This window comes from Notolabrus celidotus, chromosome 3 (genome assembly GCF_009762535.1).
Source record: "Notolabrus celidotus isolate fNotCel1 chromosome 3, fNotCel1.pri, whole genome shotgun sequence".
In the NCBI taxonomy this organism is placed as follows: domain Eukaryota; kingdom Metazoa; phylum Chordata; class Actinopteri; order Labriformes; family Labridae; genus Notolabrus; species Notolabrus celidotus.
The window spans coordinates 20,071,389-20,087,181 of NC_048274.1; the positions used below are offsets into that span (position 1 = coordinate 20,071,389).

The following is a 15,793-nucleotide window of genomic DNA, read 5'->3' on the forward strand; positions in this document are numbered from 1 at the left end:
TTGCGTCCTTAAATGTAAAGTCATGCTCCATCACTGGTTATTTGTTCATCAAATATCTCAAGCAACTTGAATACTGTCCTGCATAATTACTGTGGATTGTTTTCTTCTTTTTTTGTACAGGCAACTGAGGCACAACAACCTGGTGCAGTTGTTAGGGGTTATAGTGGAAGAGCGAGGCAGTCTCTACATCGTCACAGAGTACATGGCTAAGGTCTGTCCACATGTATTTTTGAAGTCTCCTCACATGAGAAACTATCAAACCTGTGGGAATTGTAAACCGACCATAGTATATATATATGTTTTTTATTATTTTATTTGTGATTCTTTTGTTTTCTTAACATACACACTCACACACAATAGACACAAGACACCATGAAAAATAACACAGGCAGGGTGTTGAAGATCTAAAGGATCCACAGATAGTCCTCAGATGCTAACAATAGCGACATGTACAAAAGAAAGAAAAGATTCTGTGGTCTAACAACCATTACTTACTTAAAAAAAAAAAAGAAAAAAGAGAGAGAACACTGACAGAAAACACACACAAACAAAACATAAATAATAGTACAAGTACGGACACTATGTTAACAGTAAGGAATAAAATAATCAGAATAAATTGGGTGGGACACAGTCAGATTGTTGATTGAAATACAGAAAAAAAAAGACATTATTATCATAGCAGCAAAGATTCTGAGTAGGTCTCATCAAACAACAGAAATGGCTTCAACACTTTTAGAAAGTAGTTATATGAATTATGTCTCTCACAGCAAATTTGTTCCCTCTTGACAATAGACCGCATTTCGTTGAGCCATCTCCTGAAACATGGGGACACTGGAGACTTCCAATGAAGTAATATACATTTTTTTAGCTGCTACCATGCCTGTATTAAGGGCCTGTTTCTGATGGGGAGAGAGGGCCCTCGTCCTGCCTGAGCAGACAAAGATCGCCAGGTTACTATCAGGCTGAATGGTTATTTGTTATTGTTTAGAAAACCAATGAAAAATGTTGCACCAGAACTTACCAAGAACAGGACATTGCAAGAACAAGTGTGCTACCAACCATATTATTAAATGATGTGTTTGACTGTTTCTTAACTGTCTGTGGTCTCCAATCACTGCTTTGCAAATGCTTGCTGTCAAGAAATAGTCAAGCACATATCAAAATACAAGAGGTTGTTACGTTTTTCCACACTTTGATACTTTTTGATACTGCATGCTTTATAACAGTGCAATAACCATTACTTTTTAAGTTTAATAGTACTGAAAAGAACAGAAACGTATTAAAAAAACAGAAACGGGTCTAAACTCATGCTTTCAACCTACAGCTGTGTGAGAGAGGGGAAGCTGCGGTCAATCAAATCAAAGAGGAAGTAAAGAGAGAATGAGAGTGTGTTGTGGTTAAACAAAGAGGCAAGGCTGAGAAATAAGACATCATCTCTAACTGTGTCACAGCGGTTACGCTCTAATGAACTAATTTAGAAATCCACAACTCTGTGCAAACACTCTGCTCACTGTCACACCTGAAGCTTTCACAAAACCCAGACACAACACAAATGGTTGTGACTCACAGGTCGGCAAATACAGACATTGTGTTAAGTCTCTTTGGCGCCTGAAAACAATGAATACATTGCAGACAGACGGAGAGCAGAGGCGAGAGACAGCGATGTCACCTGGTCCCTTTGTGTTTTCTATCAGTCCAGATAATAATAATAATAATAATAATAATAATAATAATAATAATAATAATAATAATAATAATAATAAAATAACAATAACAATAATAATAATGATAAGAATAATACAGTTTATTTATGTAGCAACTTTCTAGAACAGGCGTCACAAAGTGCTTCACAATAACAGAATAGAAAGCAACAAGCAAGACATAGCAAGAATTACATGGAAGTAGACAAAATACATAAACACAACAGACATAAAACAGACAGGTCAATCAAATGCTTGTCTAAATAAATGGGTTTTCAACTGCTTTTTATAAATGGCCACAGTGTCCACAGCTCTCAGTTCCAGTGGAATACTGTTCCAAAGTTGTGGAGCAACAACCTCAAAAGCACAGTCACCCATAGTTTTTAATTAGAGGATTAGAGGACCTCAGAGTCCTGCTGGAGTTATACGGCTTCAGCAGTTCTCCTATATATGCTGGAGTCTGACCATGTATTGCTTTATACACAGTCACAAGAGTTTTAAACTGGATTCGGAGCTTAATGGGGAGCCAATGAAAAGACTTATGTATGGGTGTGTGACATGGGACCTTCTGGATGATTTTGTGAGGATCTTAGCTGCAGCGTTTTGGACCACTTGTAGGCGGTTCAAAGACGTGAAGGAAGAATTACAGTAGTCTAAACGAGATGAAACAAAAGCATGAACTATCATCTCAATGACTGATGCTATACCGTGATGTGTCCAAAATAAGAAACTTTAAAAATGCAGGAACACAGAAGAGTCTGTGCAGATACACATACCACACACTCATGGATTAGGAATGATAACTCTGAGGGGAAAATGATTGTTTTATTTTGGTTCTATAAATTATTTTGAATGAACATTATATTTAATATGCCAATTTTAAGCATTAATACAAGGCCAAATGATGGTTTGGTTTTTCTTTTCCAGCACTGTTTGAGAGTGTGTTAATAAAAAGAAAAGTATTAGTTTTTGTTTCCCTGGAATCATTATCATTTGGTTTGTACTGGTATCATATAGAGGTTCAAAATTCTGGTATTGTGACAACCCTACAATATACACAAAACAACACAGAGATACACAATTAAACAAAAAGTGTTAAATCATTATTATCAGAGGGACCGGTTGTTCAATTTGGAAGTGTTCAACAAAGCCATGTTAGCTGTTTCCCCTGTTTCCAGGTTGATGCTATGCTAAGCTTCCTGGTTAAAGCTGTAAGTTACTTCCCAGATGTAAGAACAGCAAATCTTCTCTTGTAACTCTAGCTGAAACAAAATAAGTGTAAACGTTGTAACTCTTACTTTGAATATCATGTCAGGTATTTATTGAACATGCTGAACACCTTCATGTTGTCTGCATGGTGTGTTAATAATCTCGTCTGTTTCACAGGGCAGCCTGGTGGACTACCTGCGCTCTCGGGGGCGGACCGTGCTCGGCGGAGACTGCTTACTCAAGTTCTCTCTGTGAGTCCTCTTGAGCTCTGTTCAAGCATTCATTACATTTGTAGAGAAGACAAATGTTTAATCAGCACAGCTCAGGGTCTCAAGCTAAACTGCTACTCTTCAGCTGTCAGGGTTTGAAAAGACTTTGAAAAGAGCAGTGTCACGCTCTTCACTGGGAGCATAAAAGAGCCATTTGTTTACAGAAACGGGCCTGCAGGATGTTTTTCTTGATAAATAGCTGCTTTATCTGAAAGTCAAGTGCCTTGAAGTCTTCATTTATTTTTAATTTAACACGTATTTAGCTGATGCTGTAACCCAGAACAGCTTAGATAAGTGCAAGCACTGTGAGGCAGGAAGCAGATCAATGTGCATAAATAATCACATTGACAGGGAAGTTTTCAACATTTATGTGACCCTTGAATAAACTTGTAAGAGAAGTGCAACTGCAAGGCTTGAACTTCATGAGCATAAAGCTAGTAAAGGAGAAAAGTATTGCATATTATTCTAATAAAGCCTGTGTACTTTCTCCTTGACGTTTCTTTGCATTAAACAGTCTTTATGCTGTACCATTACCATTTGAGGGGTCATGGTAGCAGCCTATAAAAGTTGAAACAACAGCCTCTATATAGATCAAGGAGTCAGTGCACACCTGTCGGTTTGTTATTATCTCATTCATCCACTCCTCACTCATCCTCACTCCTATCTCCCTGTGTGTTACGCAGTGATGTGTGTGAGGCCATGGAGTACTTGGAGGCAAACAACTTTGTTCACAGAGACCTGGCAGCTCGTAACGTGCTGGTGTCTGACGACAACATTGCAAAGGTCAGCGACTTTGGCCTCACTAAGGAGGCCTCCTCCATACAGGACACTGCCAAGCTGCCCGTCAAGTGGACCTCCCCTGAAGCACTAAGAGAGAAGGTGAGACAAGACAAGTGTTGGACGGGTTAGGATCCAAGGCTGGTATGTTTTCCTTTCCTTAGTATTTGTTATGAAGTGATTCACCCACTTAAACTCTCACGAAAAAACTGAAGGGACAAGGATGACTTTAAGTAAGGATGACATATTTTCTTTTATTACAGCAAATTTAGGTCTGTTCATAAGAGGCTCTGAATCACATTTACCAAGAAACAAACCCCCTTCATGATGAAAGGGGGAACACGAAATACCTGAGCTGCTCTCTCAAACCCTTTTATTAATTTGTGATTTTTTTTTTTTCATCTTAACAGAGGTTTTCCACCAAGTCAGACGTCTGGAGTTATGGGATCCTTCTTTGGGAGATTTATTCCTTTGGGCGCGTGCCTTACCCTAGAATTGTAAGTATCTGAACAGCAGATTTCTGTGGCTCCATGAGGTCTTAGCTGTACCAGCAGATGGCAGGCTTTATTGCTGGGATCAGTATGTAGTTAATTTATTCATAGTATTTTATTTATTTCATTTTTCCTCATTTATTTGTGTTCTGGATTAGTGAAATGATTTGACCTCAAAATAATGAGATTTGTGTCATCAGACTGCTGGAGCAGATGATGAAAATAAGACACAATTTTTGCTGTAAATTATGACTTTAATTATTTCTTCATGCTCCATCACTTGTTCTACTTCCAGATTCAGTTCTTTTTTTGTCATGACCTTTTCCGGGCATGTTGAAACATCTTCATACAATATTCTGTTGGTGTAGAGAATAAATGTCAACTTTGTGTCCGTCTCTCAGCCGTTAAAAGAGGTTGTGCCCCGGGTAGAGAAGGGATATAAGATGGACGCCCCTGACGGCTGCCCACCCGTGGTTTATGACCTGATGAAGCAGTGCTGGACCCTGGACGCCGTGGTGCGGCCCTCCTTCCGCATGCTGAGGGAGAAGCTGCAGCATATCAGAGCCAAGGAACTCTACCTGTGAAGAGGAGAGGCCAGCGGGGGGTGAGAGGGGGGAGAGGAAGGGGGCGACACACAGCCCAGCACAGCTGTAAAGCAGGAGGAGGAGAGGTAGATGAGACGTGGGACCACAGCAGCTTCCTCCTGCCTGGGACTGCCAAACTGTGCCCCCTCCCCTGACCTCAGACCTCCCCCAGTCTCCATCTGCTTCCATATAAGGACTGTTTCCTGTTTGTGTTGTAAAGCTTTTGCCAGACAGTTTCCTCTTCTCTCGACGGGCCACTGCTCCTTCCTTCTCTTAAACCTGCCTCTCTCTCCTGCTCTCTCTCTCTTCTCTTGGTCCAAGTTCCCTTTTCGTTCTGTTTTTCCTCCCCTCCTCCTCTCCTGAACATGGCATTAACTGGAGGGGAGGCTGGCCTTTTCCTCCACGATTGTCAGGTGCTCTTTCTTCATCTCCCCTCCATCATTCCTGGATCTCTGCATGAATCCAGCACTCTGTCATTCCATCCTAATTGTCCCTCCCTCCCCTGTGCGTGGTGTCAGGTGTGGGGCCTTCGCTCTGTGCCAAAGTGCCTCCAGTCTACAGAGCTCCAGACTTCCCTCCAGCATTTCTTTCAACTGGACTGTTGTTTCATTTTTTAACTACCTTTTTTAAGAGATCTTTTTTTATTGCTTTCTTTATTTTCAGGGAACTGTTTTTTTTAGTGCCGTCTCCCCCACCTCTGCCATCACACCAACAGACTTTGTTTTTGCCAAGTGTCCATGAACAGGAAGAGGATATGGGGGCCAGTATCATGTTCATCCCGGAGAGGTGGTGTGTGTGGGGGATGCAGGACTCTAATAAGAGGAGAAGAGGGAGAAGCAGTTCACAAACATGGTTGATTCATCATACGTGAGCTTGTTTTTTATATCAAAATATATTTAAAGGATTTTAAAAAAAGAACAAGGAAAACAAACTGACTGATGAGGAGGATTTAAAAAAGGAGGACTTTCAGGAGCCAGGGGCATCTTGGCGTTAGGAATGTTCAGTGTCTCTGTGAACACTGGGGTCGGGTGGTGCATGCTGTGTGTGAGAGGCCTTGGGTTCAACTGTCAGTGCTTTCAATGTTCATTGTTTTATTATGCTATCATGATTATGAATAAATCATTCCATCTGATCTGTGTTGGAACACCAGCATCATTCTGTTTGAACGTGTGAGTGAGTGAGTGAGTGAGTGAGTGAGTGAGTGAGTGAGTGAGTGAGTCAGTGAGTGAGTCAGTGAGTGAGTGAGTCAGTGAGTGAGTCAGTGAGTGAGTCGGTGAGTGAGTGAGTGAGTGAGTGAGTGAGTCAGTGAGTGAGTCAGTGAGTGAGCGAGCACAATTCGAGTAGAATTTGAATGTGTGAGTGGGACAATAAATGCTAACTCCTGAGGTTTTGACATAAGGATTTCCAAATGACAGGTTAGTGTTAATAATTTTATTATTTCTAATCTCTATTTACAGATTCAACATGAAAATATAGAATCTGTAGGTGGGGGTCTGGATTTTATAATTGGACATGTTCTGGTTTCCCTTTTGTAGGATGTTTGTAGTCTGAGTATTATCAGCCTGTTACACAACAGCAGACATCAGTGTGTGCAGGAAAAGCAGTCTGTATCAGGGGCGAGAGGAGACAGAATGACAACCCGGCTCCCATCAGAGGTATCCTCATAACGATTTATGCATCACTGTTAACAGATATCTACTTGCGAGTGCAGCTAACAGTTTGTTCTAGGTCATAAAATTCAACAAGCAAGCAATCTGTCTGATGCTGTCAAGAAAGCCAACTTCTATTTAACAAGCATTTCAAAGTTGGACCTTACAAAGCTTTCTTTACAAATATGCATCATGTTGTTTTAAGACCTATTCATTGTAGGTACATCACAAGAAAGATGGCTTCTTAGTTTCATACCACTGAAATAAGCCAGAGCCAAAACCCTGTGTAAGTTATTAACAGTCAAACTGAGACTCACCAAAAATTAAGAGCTTCTCCTGGTGATGAACCAAGAATTGATGGTGTTTATTTTGCAGACATATCAAGAGGGTTAGATTCACTTTGTGAAATGGACACAAGACTGCCTCTTAAGTTTAAAGGTAAAAAAACGCAACAATCTTAAAGGGAGTCTTGGTTGGATTTTGTTTATCACTAGCCATGAAGTTGGCTACCATTGCCAGAGGCAGAGATTGTATCTCTTGAAGTGCATATTATCAACATTGAAGAGAGACAGATGATTTGGTAGGATTTTGTATTCTTGGTTAATAAGTTGTATTCATTTAACTCAGGAGTACTGAGTTCCTCACAACCACACTTGTCACCCTGTCACAGCTCTGTTGCTCAATATAAGAAGGCAGGTTAGGAATGAGTGTTTCGCTTAAAGCTGGGGTTGGTAGTCAGATTTAGATACACTTTTTGTTATACTGGTTAAAATGATCTTTATGTCCCGATGGCAATATATACATAATGTGTTCTTAAAAAAGAGCGAAACAAAGCTGCTATCTACAGCCGGAGTAAACCTGGGAAAACATCAACCAATCCCTGCCTTTAGGGTCCAATTTATGAAACCAATGAAATCCTGTCCTGCCGTTCTGCCCGCCTCCTGTGTGTACATTTCCCAGGCGTGCACTCCCCGTCCCCTGTCTCTATTTACTGCCCCTCTCGCTCAACCACGGGCCCATCCCCTCTGACCCAATGAGGTGCTTTGCTCAGGACTGTAGTCCGGATCAGAGTCTAAAAAGCTCTCACCACGGGGGCTCTGACAAGCAAAAAAATTAATGACATTTAGTAAGTCCTACAGAAAATTTAGATGTAGTATTATAGCTTTTCTCCTGATATCGTGTCACTGGTACAACTGGGTAATGCTAGCATGACAGTTGTGAGTACTAACAATGGCCATGTTTGTTTGTGTTTTCAACTTTCACTGTGATAATGTTTTGGGGTTTTCTTACCGCTTTCCGTGACTACCAACTCTTGCTTTAAGGAACACCATCTCCACTTAACCACCATGAGAATCCAGTATTTTTCGCTTGTTATACCAGGTCACATTTGATCTAAAAGCACTGTCTTACTGACACAATTAAAATTACAGTTAGCCTAGGTTCAAAAAGAGGAACTTCAATCATCTTGCTAAAGGAACCTGGACAGTGACAGTTTGAGAAGGTGTGTTATGACCAATCTGGGGATTGTAAGATGGTTGTTAGTCATAGTCCACAGGTTTTGTTGGCACATTTCTAAAATGCTGAGCAGTTTTTAGCCTCTCAGTCACATCTGCCAACCTGAAGAGAAAATGGTTCTTTGATTCAACCATTCAGCTCTGCATGCAGATCAGTGACGAGGATCAAGACACAAATGAGTGTGAAATGATGACAGAAGTGTCTAAGATCCTCATTTATTCACAGATGTACGGCTATAAATAAACCTCCTGTGATAATTTTTGGATAGCAGAAGTGCTGTGAACAGGTGGTGAAGTGTCAGCAGAGCCTTATAGGTGTAAAGGAGTGTTAATGTCAGCTGACAAGTTTCTAGCAGTTTACACAACATGGGGCTCTCTGCATTTCCTCTGCTCTATTGAAAGGGTCCACTTATCCCCAGTGTGATGGCTTGCAGGCTGGGATGAGACCGGAAATCCTCTGGTCGCACATGTTTCCTCTTGAACTCCATCGAATGTCATCTTATTTGTCCTTGACCAATCTTCTGCCACTGAAGAAGACACTTCTTCAGGGGCGTATTTTCATGTGATGTCTATGAATTTTAATGACCATGACGGGGCAGCTACAAAGAGACGGTTACGTAAGCAAGGCAGTTTGTGCTCATGGCCAAGACTGTGCTGCTGTCAGGACCTATCACACCATCTTCAATACACCATCCTGCTACAGCTGCACGAGACAGGCCTGTTGCAAAGACAACCCCCTCCCCCAAAATCAGCTTGTCTTCTTGGACTGTTGGCAAAAAGCACAGCTCATTAGCAGATCCAGGAAACACTTTTGGATGTGGTCTGACTGCCAAAATTCACCACCGGGGGGCATCATACAGTCTTTGTTTCTCAGAAAGCAACACCAAGATTAAATCTCAGATTAAATTAGGTTGACATGAAGTTACTCAAGATGTCAAACTATGAATTTAGAGATGTGATCATATAGGTAGAGGGGTAAAAGGTCAGACTGCTGTGTTGTTAAATCACAGTCAACGCCTTTATTTGTGGAAACAATGATTATTATTTTCTCTCTGCCTCAGACCATCACTTTATGTTTTTATTTTCACATTCTTAAAACAGTTAAACATTTTCATTTTACGAAGTATGGTGTCCTACAATAATATGTTTTAAAATGTAAAGCCAAACTGAAGGTGTCACTGTGATGGGACTTTGTGGTGACAGGAGTGAGAGTTAATTCGAGGCTCTTACGTCTGCATGCCGTGGTCTTTCGTTCACTCTTAAGTAATCCTGACAACCACACAGCTCGGCGTTCTTAGCAGGCACAAGCAGGAGGATTGATGTGTTAATCAGCTTTCGATAAGTTATGGATCTGAGCTACTGACGGCAGCCAAGCAAAGTCGACTCCAACAAATTAGCTCCTGGATTAATCTGATTACGCCAACACTATATTTTGGGTTGAGTCCGAGCAAGACGCTGTGAGCAGCACGTTTTTTTGTAGAGTTGGCATGTGCATCGTCGAGCGTGCCGAGCTGAACCTGACACATTTACATGTGTGACAGAATGAGGGTGAGGTGGTGAGGAGGTGAGGAGGAGGGGGGGTTCAGGTCATGTATTTTTTAACTTTCAGTCATACTGGTCTTTGTGTGCTGTTGCTTGGTTACATGACGCAAGATGTATTTAAGACACACGAGTCACCAAGAACACACGAGTGCTGAGTCTGCCTCAGATCCCTCAGTAATACTACATTAGTTTGCACCAGTAATGTTTTAAGGGGACTTTTTCCCTGGCCATAGTTTTAACACTCCAGCTCTCATTTATACTGTCACAGACAGATCACTTTCATGGAGAAACTAACCAGTCAAATATATTGGAGCAGCTTGAGGTTGCTATTTGATTGAGGACATTGATGAATTAGCCTTTTGACACAAATATGTGGCAACAACACAGATGTTCCTGTACCATCATTTCCTTTTTTATACCAAGAGCTAGACTAGAGTATGCTAGGGTAAGACTTGAGATGGTGAAGTAAAACAAGGTGGCTACAATAGGCTTGCATGAATCATCCCTGCACCTGGCTGAGTTTTCTGCCTCATCACTGTCAGTCTGTGGTATTTTCTTTTTCATTTAGCATCAAAGCATCAAAGATTCCTCAGGAAGGTATCATCCACAGCTGAGTTTTTTTGTATGTGTTTGAAGCAGACACTAATGGTTTTAGGCAGTTCACAGTACTGTGTTTGTGTTTGTTACATGTATTCTTGTTGTTCCTGCACTACTTTGCAATTTTGGGAAACACACTGCAGGAGCCCGCATTGTGAACACAGCTGTAAGTCATTCCTCTTTTAAACATCAAATAAACTAAACTTCTCTGAAAAAATGAACACCTGTAAATAAAAAAGTAGAAGAACTAGTGACAGAAAGCCGGTTGGAGAAAAATGTATTTGATGTGCAATTTAATATTCTATGTCAAATCGGTTATAATGAAGGAGGCAGGCTTTAAGACCTTTCCTGTAGCCAGACACCAGGGGCTCTAAATGTCATGGCTTCACTCAGGATAGATGTGTTCTGTCCACTTTTTATGCAGAATATGAAACCAATCAATGTTCAATTTACTGAACTACTCTATTGGTGTTGATATGATTACATTTAGTACTCAAGAGTCAGGGATTTAAGTCACATCCCAAGCAACTCTCTCCTTCATGTATACCAATGGTTTCGATTGAAATAACAATCTGTTACTTTGCATTTTAAAAAAAAGAATGGAGCACTAAACACAGATATGTCATAATATTATTAAACAGCTGAATGCTGCTTGCCTTGCATGGATACGATATTATTGCTATCACAAGTGAGGTTGAGATTCAATGTATTGTCACCTCCACTACACTCTCAGCATGGGAGCGAAATACTGTTCTCTTCAGATCAGATAAGAACTTAGAAAACAATTAAACTAAAAACAAACAAACAAATTACAGTTAAAAACAGCCATGCGCATATGGTCCAGTTAAAAAAATTAAAATGAAAGACTCCTATCCTGAAATCAAGAGGTAGGTGATCTTTGTTTTAAACAACTGACATGTGCTGTGTTTGTATTCACTTTGATTAACTTGATTAAAAAAAAAAGTAAAATTTGATACATAGACTGTATGAAATATAGACGTAGTATCTGTGACGTCACCCATCTGTTTCTGAAGCGCTGTCTTCTCTTTTAACTTTTTGTATTGAGTTTTCCATAGACTTAATCATGATACATTTTTCTTGCAGCATACATTGCTGGTAAACACATACAAAAAAACCAAAACATAGAACAGCTGCTGCAGTATTTAAGGTTGCCATTCCCCTTCCATGCCCCACCCCATCCCACCCCAGCCCTCCCTTCAACCCACATCCCAGATTTTACATAATATGTAAGTAAGCAAAAGCGGAATCTGAAGAGCAGTTTTTTTTTAGGCCAATCGGCGGCGGCAGCCATATTGCTGCTGTCGAGTGATTGTGAAGTAAAGAGGCAAGCTTTGAGCCTCCTCGCCAACAGCTACAGTGTTCCCGCCTGTCAATCAAGTCAGCTGTACCTCTCATTGGAAGACTCATAATCTCAATATCTTCGAAACTGCCGCGTTAGAAAAAAATCAAAAAAGACTAACATCACTGAATAATAATATTAGATTTCTTCTGCAGAACTCAGCAACACTAAATATAAATGAAAGGGTGGGTGTCGCCTGCTTTTGTCTGACACTAAACTTGTCAAACGTGGAGGAAGTGTTGCATTTGCTGTACACACATACTGCAAGAGGTATTTATGATTTCTCTAGCTCAAAGAAATAAAACGAAGAAGTGCTCTGCCCAAAATATGTCCTATACAGACAGAGCAGTGATTTGTCAGATTGCAGGGCAGATATTCTGGATACTATTGAATTACTGACACTTAGAGGGTTTGTTTGTTCAGCTCCAGCACTCACTCGTTGAGTAAGTGTGGGAGTTCTCCTTTTCCAGCCTGATTTAGTGACAAGCAGCAGGCACTGAGCTTACAGGAGACAAAGGAAAAGATATTGACATTATCAGGCCAACACGCGGACGGCTGAGTCGAATGTGCACGCAGGGGCTGCGTCAGAAATCTTTTCACGTGAACACATCACTCGGTCAAATCAGTCTGCGTTCTCTCCTCACCACTTTGCTGAACAGGCTAAAAATGTGCTGTTTCCTGTGGTAATTAGCTACTATTTGGAGACGTTTCAGGAAGCAGTGATGTTAGCCTGTCAAACATGGGTGCCACTTCTTTGTCCTTGTGTCGGGGGCACTGCGTTCAGACCCTCGTGCTGTGACACAGCAGTGTAGCCCCTGTGGGCTGTATGAAACATATGGAGTTAATTCTACATGCTCTATTTCCCCCAATACAGCATCACTTCTGTCTGCCACGTAAGAGTAGCTGTCTTTACGTCACATTAGGATGTAATTGATTATAATTCTCTTTTGCACAGACAGCTTGGTGTGTTTTCAAACATGACTCCAGGAGGCATGACCTCGTAAAACAGATCTACTCAGCAGCAACGACCTCTGACCTTAAAACTTCACAGAGTCAGAGAGAGTCATCAGGACATCCCGCACTGCAGGAATATATCTTCAGCTAACATGCAAGAATAAAAAGTAGACGTATTGCCATTCAAACTTGTGTTTTACATCCGTCTTTGCAGTGAAGACTGCATTAGAGCCATTTCCGATGTTGCTGCTAGAATCAGTCCAGTCTTTTTTACACTGAATAAGTAACCCTCAAGTTATCCCTTCAATTCAAAACAACAAGGAACATTTGAAGATCTCAGGTTCAGGTTCAGGTTCAGGCTACTTTATTTGTACCCGTAGGTAAACTTGTTTTGCAGCCAGTGAGATGTTAGGTCAATACAGAAATACAAGATAGATGTCAGACACAACAAACTACTTAATGTGCAAAGCATACAAAAATATCCTAAGACTAATCTTACACTAAAAATGGTTAAAACGAATAGACGTGATGAAATGAAAAAAGTGCTAAAGGTTCCATTTAAAACGCATATCAGAAAACAGTCAACCAATAAAAACGATAGAATCACATGAATGAATAAGACAATCTGGGCTCAAGTCTTAAAATTGGAGGCTGGCTGTGTGAGAAAATAAATGCTATTGCTTGTTCAGCTCAGTAACAGAAGCAGGAACAAAGCTTTTCTTGTGACGCTGTGTCCTGCACCTTGGGACTAAAAACTGTCGTCCAGAGTGAAGAAGCTGGAAATCACTGTGCAGAGGGTGTGAGGCATTATTTAAAATAGAGGTGGCTATCCACTGTAACTGATTAGTATACAGGGATGCTGGGTATGACTGTGGCTCACCAATCAACTTGCTTGACCATTTAAAAATCTGGTTTAATGAGTTCCTTTCCTTCAGAGATATTTGGCCAAACCATGAGACTAAAGAGAAGGACACAACAGAGATGCTGGTGAGCCTTTTTACACACTGCTGCACAGTTTGCCTCAAAGTTCAGTTTCATGTCAATGACGGTCCCAAGGTATTTATAAGTTTGCACAGACTCGATAGACTGACCCTTGATTAGAGTCACTTCACTCATGTGATTATTCCTTCTGAAATCAATGACCATGTCTTTGGTTTTAGAAACATTGAGCTGAAGGTAAGACCAGATCTTTCATTCTGAATGACAGTGATGGACAACCTGATGGTCTGATATTGTCATCCAAGTTGTTGTGAGGCAACAGACATGATGTGCAGCTGAGAAGAAAGAAAGGGTGTTGTGATAAATCTTAAGCCTTAAGTCTTTCATGGATAATGGTGGTGCTAATGTTCATGGTTGCCACCGGCAGCACTGGAAGCTGTAGTTAATGAGCACACTTTAGATATTATCTTTATTTGAGAGCTGTTTAAAGCAACAGCAGTCTGAGTTAAAAATGTCTAAGGTTGAATCTACTTTTTAAGTCCTGATGGTGTCCTGCTGCCAATCAGAGCTCCATCTGTAAGCATCACAATGTCTTTGGAAGCTCAGTGCTGGAAAGAGACGCCACACTGGCACTTTGTCTGACGGTGAATCTGTGTGATGTGAGCGCAGCAGTGATGTGATTACAGACCAAAGTGACCCAGTATGTGTCTCCTCTATTGGGCCTCCCTCATTGTGTCTCAGTGTGAGAGCAGCTGATGGCTCACAGACAGAGGGAAACCGGAGAAGGAGGATAACAACCACAACAAAGAAAGACCTTGTCTGCTGAGCTGCACGTAAACAGTCCTGCTGCCTGTGATGTAACAGCGCCCTGTTTTTTGAACCTCCTCTTTAAATAACCATGGTTGCCCTGCAGTGCTGGCTGACATGTTCATTTGACTTTGTGAAATATCAAGGGTTCCCGAGTCGCAGAGAACATGCTTTCTGCACCGCTTGTCAAAATGAATTTGCATTTTGCTTTTGACATTTCACCTCCCCCTGCCCCGGGCCCCTGGCCTGCTGGTTGCCAGCAGGGGGAAACTGTGCCAACTTACATCCCAATAAGGAGAGGGTGAAGGGCCCTGCGGCTCCTGGAAGCCACCATCGTCATATCACTGTATTCAACAGAATAACCTTACCAGCAATATACTCCCGACTGTCTTCACAATGCAGATAATAGACAATATGACAAAACATTGAGCATAAAATCATGAAGGTACAAACAAAGCTTCATCAGAGAAAAATGGAGTATCAACCTTGAGATTGAGATACTTTCCTTGAAGGGAGCATCTTAAATACTCCAACACAGTAACAATAGTCAGAATGTTAGTTTTTATTTGGAAATTGATGCTGACTCACTCAGGTCTGCGTTCTCTCTTAGCTAAGTAGAGCATTTTAGTGGTTTTAACTAATTATTTTAGGGGATTCAGCTGCCAGCCATCTGAACATCATTATGAGTGGACACTAAACAGGGAGTTACTAAATGTTTTAAAGCCTAGTTACTGTCAACTGTAAGGATACACATGTACCAGTACGTTTGGTTCTCTAAGCATACACAGTGCAGTGCTAGATTGTGGCTTCATCACATAAGCTAAATTATTAGCAATGACACACACCACCAGCCATGATCATCTACAGCCTACACCATAATCCTGCTTCCAAAAAAGACAACCAGAGTTAATATTCAACTGCATTTTTTTACAATCTCGGTGATGTTCAGGTTGTGTAAATAGTCAAATAGCTGCTGAGTGATTTTGCCTGGTTCAAGAAATGAAGTGCACAACTATTGTAAAAAACAATCAGACTATAACCCCAGCCTGGAGCATATATCTAATATGGACCCTATTTCCATTCCAGCCATCTCTATTCCACCTTTACCTTGTCCTAAAGTCCCTGAAAAGATAAAGAACATTTAAGGAATGCTTTCAGATTGTGGGAAACACAGTCATTATCTGTTTAGCTGAGAGTTGAGAGACTATAATCCCAGTCAGTATCTGGAAAGTTTGCAGAAATCAAGCTGATAACTATTGGTGATTGGTATACCATTCCTAGTTTCCAGTTTGCTTTCGATGCCTTCAACTACTGGATACAGATTTCAAGCTACAGAGTTGAAAGGCAATTCAAACCTTCAATCTTGCCGACATACATCTATATATCTCAGAAACTGGTGGA

At 41.0% G+C, this 15,793-nt stretch overlaps 1 protein-coding gene across 2 annotated transcripts in view; it reads left to right on the plus strand.

The window, feature by feature from the left end:
* LOC117810954 (tyrosine-protein kinase CSK) overlaps positions 1-6,162 on the plus strand; it is a 66,349-nt gene extending 60,187 nt beyond the window's left edge. For both annotated transcript variants that reach the window (XM_034680969.1, XM_034680970.1), the window contains exons 9-13: positions 121-211; positions 3,087-3,160; positions 3,862-4,057; positions 4,366-4,452; positions 4,848-6,162. In XM_034680969.1, the coding sequence (XP_034536860.1) occupies positions 121-211; positions 3,087-3,160; positions 3,862-4,057; positions 4,366-4,452; positions 4,848-5,030 (631 nt within the window). In that variant the 3' untranslated portion in view covers positions 5,031-6,162. The remainder of the gene's footprint in view (positions 1-120; positions 212-3,086; positions 3,161-3,861; positions 4,058-4,365; positions 4,453-4,847) is intronic.
* The last annotated feature ends 9,631 nt before the right edge of the window (positions 6,163-15,793 follow it).